General features: G+C 38.9%; 2 protein-coding genes and 1 non-coding gene across 3 annotated transcripts; 2 read left to right on the top strand and 1 right to left on the bottom strand.

Annotated features, from left to right (window-relative positions):
* The first annotated feature begins 1,016 nt into the window (after positions 1–1,016).
* LOC122048179 lies at positions 1,017–5,851 on the top strand. The gene is made up of 6 exons (XM_042609775.1): positions 1,017–1,469; positions 1,604–1,689; positions 1,778–1,858; positions 2,236–2,297; positions 3,426–3,494; positions 5,670–5,851. The coding sequence occupies exons 1-6, from the start codon at positions 1,458–1,460 to the stop codon at positions 5,849–5,851; spliced, it is 492 nt and encodes a 163-aa protein (XP_042465709.1). The 5' UTR covers positions 1,017–1,457.
* Positions 5,852–6,996: 1,145 nt separating this feature from the next.
* LOC122048178 lies at positions 6,997–8,529 on the top strand. Its single transcript, XM_042609774.1, has one exon. It carries the CDS (start codon positions 6,997–6,999, stop codon positions 8,527–8,529), a length of 1,533 nt encoding a protein of 510 aa, XP_042465708.1.
* On the bottom strand, positions 7,396–7,502 carry LOC122049801. The gene has a single exon (XR_006131057.1). It is a non-coding gene; the product is annotated as a small nucleolar RNA R71 (small nucleolar RNA).
* Positions 8,530–8,972: the final 443 nt, after the last annotated feature.

The following is an 8,972-nucleotide window of genomic DNA, read 5'->3' as shown; positions in this document are numbered from 1 at the left end:
TACATTACTATGTTTGTGTGCTCTATTTTTATGGTTGAATAAAGAGATTAACTCTAAGCCTTCGGGCTTTGTTTTCTTCCTCTCTCGATCAAAAGTTCTCAGTCCTTCTTAGAGTAGTATACCTTTGTAGAAACATAATTAGCTAAGAGAGTAGACGAAATTTAGCCTGTAGCTTTATAAAATCTGTGCGAGCTAAGTAAGGCAATTAGCGGATAGCTATCATAGGTAAGAAGCTATAGAACTACTAAACCATTCTAGAGGCTATATATATATATATATATATATATAGTCTAAACATAAATTATAAATTAAAAAATTTTAATTAAGTTAAAATTTTAATTATATTTTTCTATGTTATTATTGTATAACAAATATATAATGATTATTTAGTAAAATCTGCCCCCTTTACTAAGTAATTTTGGTGAAGCCCGAAATAAAATTACTTTATTGCCTTCTTTTTACACCAAAAATCATTTTAATATTTATTAGTAAATTTTACAAATGCATCAATCATGGATCTAAAGTTCAAGATATATTATTGAGAATTTTCTCATTAATCAAGTAGTGATCTAGAGTTTGAGACTCAGTTGCGGCGTATTATTGAAATTTTTTTTCATTAATTAATTATAAATCTAGATTTCTCTTTTATCCCACATCTTAGAATTGATAACACTACGAGCAGAGAAGGTTCTATAAATACCTTGAGCTAACAATATTAGAAAGCATACTTTTCTTAACTTTTTTTTTTAGCTAAGATCAAGTATGATATTAAATTAACTTTTTATAAAGGTGTAAAATACCGAAAAATGGCGAATATTGATAAGGGAATTTTCTGGAATTTTTAGAAATTTTTCTGGAATTTTTCGGAGACCGTATGGACGAGTTTACGGGGATAAAATCGAGCCCCGGGAAAGCCTGTTTAGGCTACCCCGTTTAAACGAGGAAATGTTTTATTTTTCTTTTTGTTTTTCTCTTTTCTTTTATTCTACACTGTTTTCCTTTTTCTCCCCGCATGCCAAGCGGTTCCCTTCGCTCTTGCAATTGCCCATCTCTTCCTTTTCCTCCCCGACTCTCTTCCTTGCGACGACCGGCGATCCTCTCTTCATCTTCCCGCCGTCGCTGACACCTGAGCAAGAGCCAGCCAACTCCTTCTTCCCTGCGCTCGCCCACTGCCGATCTGTGCCCTAGCGTCGCTGTTGTCGCCACAACCGACGCGACCGAGACACTTCTCTACCTCTTGTGCGGAGCGATCTCGACGCCACTATCTAACGCTGAGCAACATCGCTGCCGCCCTAGCACTATCGCCTGCCAAAGCTTCCTTCCTCCTCGTGCCACTGATAAGGAGCGATGGCTGCCTTCCTTCTGCCCTGTGCGCCGCCGCCCCTGGTGACACTATGCCCTAGATCGCTAGAAGTCAAGAGCTTGAGAAGGCGACAGAGGGTAGCAGTAATCGGGCAATGGCATTGAAGGTGAGGGCTGAGGGTTTGGCTTTCAATTTTTGTGCTCTAATTTTTTTTTTATCCTGCCGTGAGCAACACTTGGGATGGGTGGAAGGTTACGCTAACAGAGAATGTTGGTCTCTAATTGTAGATTCATTGCGCAGGTTGTGTATATGGTTTTTCAGCGATTGCCCCCAATTTCTGACAGCAACTACTTGTTGTGGACCAACAGAAGAAGTTTAGTGAAGAGGTAAGGTGCTTAGGTTGTTCTGGAAATTTGGTTGTTGTTTGGATGTTGATTTCTTGAGCTTCATTTTGATCCAGACAGTGCATTGTAGGGCGTTTCTTGATTTCCAACAGCTACCTCTGTCCCGACAACAAGTTGTCTTTGCTATGGATTTGTTGGGCTGTGGATTAAGGTAAGAAGTAGGGAAATTGGTTTGCATTAATGATGAATTAGGTAAGTTATGATGGATTCATGTTTAATTTAACCTAATGTGATTATGGAAGGCTTAATTTATTGTAGTTGTGATGAATTAAGTACAGTTGATTTATGTTGGATTAGATTTAATCCTTGGATTTATTAGAGATGATCACATTGTTAATCATAAGTTGACCAGCGAGAGGAAATGATTGTGTTGATTGAGGATTATTGATTAAAGAGATTAATTCAAGTTAATCATTAATTATGATTAATTAATGATGGATCGCTTAGGGTTTTCCTAATTAAGTTAGGTTGGATTTAGCTAGTTGTTGTTTATAAAATTAGCTAAATTATATATCACGTGATTTGCAGGACTTTGATTGGAGACAGATGTCTTGATACGAGATTTATTGCGATACGGACTACAGATAAAGGCGGGTACCTTGACTTATCTTTTCGATATGTCTTGTTGATATGTTTAGTAGGTTATAACCTTAGTAATAATTATGTTCATTCTTGTTTCAATATGTCACTACCGGATACCTGTTACATACTTGTTTGCTCACCTGTTATGCATTATATGTTAATACTCACATGATTATATATATGATTTTAGAGGTAGTGACAAATCATGCTTGTTATGTTCAGGACCTAAGTTTTTAATATCCTATCTGACCTGTGTACCTTAGATCTTCGTATTTGACCATTGATATTACGGTACTCATTTTATATATATATATATATATATGGTTATGCTGATCAGTTTCTTGCTATGCTTAGTGTCATGCATCATGATTGCATGCTGCGCGATTGTTGACTCTACTATAGTTGAGCACATCGTCAGTTACATGTACTGCACACACCACCACTCATGGATTAGTGGTATATCAGAAAGGTGTGTGGCGGTTCTGCTGTTTGTCTCCGTTGGTCAGGTGACTCAGCGTGGTAGCCGGCAGACAGTTCCGCTCTGTTTGGCTCCGCTGGCATTTAGTGTAGCAGCGTGGTAGCCGACAGACAGTGGACTCTGTTTGGCTCCGTTGGTCAGGTGACTCAGCGTGGTAGCCGGCAGAGATACCTCCCCGTCATCGTGTACCAGGAGATGAGAGCATTGAGCTCCCCCATTTATGATTTGGGGTCAGAGGACAGGAGTACTCTGACAGCATCCCGTCCACTCAGTCACTCATCAGGTATAGTGACGATAGAGTGCACGGTTGTCACAGCCCTACCCACTCGGTCTCACCATTGTGTGTAAGATGGTGGCGTCGGGAGTGACCGGATCATTGGCATCATATCATTTATCGTTTACTACTGTGTTCTTTGCATATATCTTGCGTTTGGATGGATCGTATGTTTGACATGCATCTGAGTTTATGACACTTCCGACGACCTGATTATTCGATAGGTGGCCTGGTGAGTACAGTACTCTTCACCCTTTTCTATTATCATTACCTTCTTTTGATCGGAAGACTGTACTCCATAGTTATTACTATTTGTTATAGTTTACTATACATATCAACTGGTATCGGTGAGTTGTTGAACTCACCCGTGGACACTATCTTTTTGTACTAGATTGTTTATGGAGACGCTTGGAGTATTATTTGCCAGTCCCCATTCACATCAAGAGACATGCCGTTTTTGTGTTTTATTGGTTTTATAATTAGTGTAATTAGTGTTGTATTCGATTTTGTTTACGGAGATGTTATACTATTGTGTTGTGTAAGCCTAGCCGGCTAGCAGTTTTTGTTTTTAGTTTGTATTTTTTTTGGTTTTAGTACAACTGAGTAGGCTGTTAAATATATATATAACTGCGTGGTTGTTTATTTTGTTCCAGCCGAGTGGGATGATGATATAAACTGCGTGGTTGTGTGTATATTCCAACCGCTTGTGGTTGATGTATATTTTGTATGTAGATTTTCCTCAGATTGTCACCCGTACAGGGGAGATGCTGTCGATATTTCTTCGGACAAAGACTCCCTCTGGGCGTGACAATTTAGTGGTATCAGAGTAGGTATACGATACTTGCTATGTGTTCTGGATTTTCGAGATTTATCTGATACCAATTTATTTGGTATCAGAGATCGGCTTACGAGTCTTATTTTCCCGGTGTTTCGGATTTTGTGTTTTGGTCTTCTCGATGTGACTTTTCGGGTTTTGGGACCTGGCAGCAGTAGGACATCTCCAAGCTATAGGAGGTATGTTGGTATACTGTTATCCTACTATTTAGTTAGAGTATGCATTGTTGACTGTGATAGTTATGACACTTTGTATCTGGTATCTGTCTGATGTTGTAGCCATATTAAATGTGAGGGGTTAGCCACTGACGATGATCGACCTTAATAGAGATTGAGGGATTACAGTTTCTGGTGATTTTTCATATCATACACCAGTAGTTTTAGTTTCTGTTATTACTAGTTGGATAGCGGATTGAGGTACATACCAACCTCTGCTATTATTAGTTGGGTAATGGATAGTATCTATATCTTTATGTTGACCTAGCCAGTTGTATACCATTTTATTTTAGTAAATTTCATCAGTAAATATTTATTTACTCATGTTAGATTGGTCAGTAGAAGTCTGATTTACACTTGTTGATTTGAGTAGTCGTACATTGATATACCTTAGTTGCTTGTGGAGGATTAAGGTATTCTTGATTAATTAGTAGATAACTGATTTAGTTTTGTTGGTTTGATAAGTAGAGGACAGTCATACTCTACTTTTAGAGGTTCGAATCTTTTGATTATTTGTGCTTAGTTAGATATCTAGAGTATATTTGGGTACATGACTCGTACTGATGTGGAAAAGACTGAATTAGCCGTATACCATTATCGGTTTGGTCAGTCTATAGAGGATCGATGTATCCTATTCCATGTGGGCTTTTATTTTAGACTGTATGCACCTAGTTGGATAACATAGAAGGTAACATATAGAATATTAGGTTAATTGGATTAAATATGCTGATTCTGCATATCTATGTGGTGTGCATATGATTATTATGTGTTGTAGGAGTGTTATGATGGGCGGTTTAAATTGCATGTAGTGGGAGTATATTTGTCCAGATGATGATTATTGTGGGTATACTTTTTCAGTTCTGATTGTTATGGGTTTCTAGTAGATTTTACCCGTGTCTGATTGTCTTATTGGAAGTATCTTGTCGATTTAATCAGAGATGTGCTATGTGCAGATGTGTTCGGTGTAAGATTCGAGGTATTTTGTGGATTATATTTGATTTATGGATACACTTGGGTCTATTAGACTCTAATGGAAGTATTAAGTGATTATACTCAATTGGTATGTGTTGTGAGTATTATTGGAGATGTATTGACGATTATACTTAGGTTGATATATGCACACGGTTTCGGTATGTATTGTTGGAGGTATTACGATGATTTATACCTATGTTGTGAGTATCTTTGGTGTGTATTAATTGGAGGATTATGTCGATCATACATATGTTGTGTATGCATGTGTGCCAGGTGTATTGTTGGTAGCAGCATGATGATTCTACTTATGTTGAATGCAGGATGTGGAGTGTCTGCATTATGTCATTTGTTGGATTACCCTGTTAACTACTTTTCTTATCAGTGGGTGACTCACTACGATGTGGATAGAGTTGACGATGGGTTTGATTTGATTACTGGATTGTGATACCCTAGGCTACTGATGTGTGCAACTCATGTACAGTTTTGAGCATAAAACATATATGCATTTCATCTCATTTTATCTTGTTAGAAGCATATTTGTTAGTTTTTATTTGGTTTAACATATTTGGACGAAGGATACTGCTTTGCGTTGAATTCTGATGATAGGATGCACAAAACCAGCCGAATTACCCAGGGTATCAGAACAACACGGCCGTGTTGTTGATAAACACGGGCGTGTCGAGGTTTTCAGCGACCAACACGCTCAAGGCGTGTTGTTGAACACGGGCGTGGCGGAGATGTTGAAGAGCGACGCAGGAAGCAGAGGAGGACATGATCGGGCCGTGTAATGAGATTGCTATTATTGCGGCGATGATTTTAAAAGATGGAAAGGGTCAATCCAATGGTGATACCGACTATCAAGGAGAGGAGGCTCTATAAAAGGGTAGAAAACCTAAAACCAGGGGGGCGGCGGCAATTGAGACTTGGAGATAGACGACATCAGCAAGGACGATTAGTAATGTCTTTTCCTTATCTTATTGTCGAATTCTCTGGTGTAATGGAGTAGTTGTTTGAATCTTAGGTTAAGGGAGTAGCCCCTAACTATGTTCATGATTTGTTGTTAACTCTGGTTTTTTATTATGCATATTTTCGTTGGTTGTTTAAATTGTTGAATGATGCTTTGATTGGTTTCTGTGAAAGTGGTAATTGACTAGATAGGCTTTGCGGGATTTATGTGACAGGATCCTATGCAAGTAAGAGTCATCTGTGTACGTATGCCATAAGATTGGGGACGGATCAAAGTAGATACATCAACGTGATCACCAAAAGTGGCCGTTGGTATTTTAGGAATCAACTTACGAATCTGGTGGACGTATAGATAGGTTTGCAGGAATCTAGTGACAGGATTTCAAAGCATGAAAGATCATCTAATTCGGATACCTTGATAAAGAAAGTTGCATTCAAACAAAAGAAGCCAACCTAGGTATAAGTAGTCATTATCGGAGAACCGTCATGATAATAGTTAGAGTGGTGAAACCGTAATCCTAGGATTGTTTTTATCTCTTAATATTTTCGTTGATTTTCGTTCGCTTGAATTGTTGATTTAGAGTAAAATTTCTCATTAGATCATTCGTTTGGATAATTGAAACTCGTACATTTCTAGTACTTGACCCAGTCCCTGTGGGATCGATATTTTATTACTTGACGATAAACCGTGCACTTGCGGATTTAAGCAATCAAGTTTTTGGCGCCGTTGCCGGGGACTGTGTCAATATTAGAATATTGCAGTTTGATTAATCCAGATTTCTATGTAATTTTTCTTATTCATTTTCCATAATTGTGTTTTCCAATTTTGCAACTCGATTTTCTATATTTGGAAGTATTCCTTTCTCGTTGAATGCTTAGGTCAGGTCAAGGAGGAGTCCTTCTTGAAGTTGATCCCGAAATAGAACGAACCTTTCACACTCAGAGACGACTTCAAAAACAACGAGAAATGGCCAATCAAGAAGAGAACAATCAGGTAGAGAACAAGCTGTTGAGAGACTATGCTGCGCCAAGTGCTAGAGGCCTGAGATCTAGTATTAGAAGGCCTCCAATTGAAGCAAATAACTTTGAACTGAAGCCTGCTTTACTGAATATGATCCAACAACATCAGTTTGGAGGAGCACCTACGGAGGATCCAAATCTTCATATGGAAGTGTTTCTGGAATTCTGTGAAACTCTTAAATATAATGGAGCCTCTGCAGATGCGATCAGATTGCGACTTTTCCCTTTCTCTTTAAGGGACAAAGCACGAGCTTGGTTACATTCGCTTCCATCGGACTGTATCACAACATGGGAGCAACTCGAGCAGAAATTTTTAGATAAGTATTTTCCACCAAGCAAGACTGCTTCACTCCGTCACCAAATCACAAATTTTACGCAAAAAGATGGAGAATCTCTTTTCGAAGCTTGGGACCGATTTAAAGGACTACTGCAGCAATGCCCACATCACGGACTGGAGAAATGGCTCGTAATCCATACCTTTTATAACGGAATTTCCTACTCTACTAAAGTCTCTTTAGACTCTGCTGCAGGTGGTGCGCTCATGAACAAAACCTTAGAGGAGGCATTCGATATTATCGAAAGCGTGGCATTGAATCATCACCAATGGGCGATAGAGAGAGAGAATCCTGTTCGATTGGCAGGTAAGTATGAGGTGAGCGCTTTAGATAGTCTTGCGGCAAAAGTTGATGCATTAACCTATAAATTTGAGAATTTTAATGTTAATGCTGTTTCTAGTATCATCTGTGAGATTTGTGGAGTGACAGGACATTCAGCTATGAATTGCCAAATAATGGTCACGCAACCTACCGGAGCGCAGGTAGAACAAGTTGATGCGATAAATAACTATGCTCAAAAGCCAAACAACAATCCGTATTCAAATACCTACAATCCGGGATGGAGAAATCATCCAAATTTTTCCTACAGAAATAGTCAAAATCAATCCGGGCAGAATAATTATGGAGCGTCTGGAGGATTTCAGCAAGAGAAGAAGTCTAACTTGGAAGTTATGATGGAAAACTTCATTGCTACCCAATCGAAACAAAATGATGAATATCGACAACACATGGTGGAATCTAATCGGAAGCATTCAGAGACAGCCGAAGCAATCTCCCAGATATCCGGTAAGATAGATAATTTAGCGAATCATACTAAAATGTTGGAAAATCAACTTGCGCAGGTCGCCGATTCGCCCTCGAGAGTACCAGGGAGATTTTCGGGAAGACCAGAAACAAATCCTGCGGAGCATTGTAATGCGATTACCTTGAGGAGTGGAAAGAGAGTAAATGAGCTCAAGGATAACCCAAAGCTATTTCCGGACAGAGAAGAACACGACCAGGACGTGGTGATTAGCACGCCCGTGCCAATCACCGAGAGATCCTCCAGCGAACAGCACGCCCGTGTCGGAATGAACAGCACGCCCGTGTCATTCTCTACTTCTGAAAAAAAAAAATATCTGAAGGCCAAAAATCCCCACACTTAGAAAAATACGAACCACCGATTCCATTCCCTCAGAGGATAATTAAGGCCAAACTTGATGAACAATTTGGTAAGTTTCTTGATGTCCTAAGGAAGTTGTATATTAACATTCCATTCACAGAAGCCTTGCAGCAAATGCCCACATACTCAAAATTTCTGAAAGACATATTGACAAACAAAAGGAAAATTGAGGAGAGCGTAACGGTGGCACTGACGGAGGAATGTAGTGCTTTAATTCAAAACAGGTTACCTCCTAAACTCAAGGATCCAGGTAGTTTTTCAATCCCATGCATGATTAGGAATCATAACTTTGATAAAGCTTTTTGTGATCTAGGAGCTAGTGTCAATCTTATTCCATTTTCACTGTGTAAGAAATTAAACTTGGGTGAATTGAAAATTACAACACTAGCTTTGCAACTTGCTGATCGCTCTGTGAGATATCCTTTA

This window comes from Zingiber officinale, chromosome 2B (assembly GCF_018446385.1).
Source record: "Zingiber officinale cultivar Zhangliang chromosome 2B, Zo_v1.1, whole genome shotgun sequence".
Taxonomy (NCBI): Eukaryota; Viridiplantae; Streptophyta; class Magnoliopsida; order Zingiberales; family Zingiberaceae; genus Zingiber; species Zingiber officinale.
This window is presented reverse-complemented; position numbering and strand designations above follow the sequence as displayed.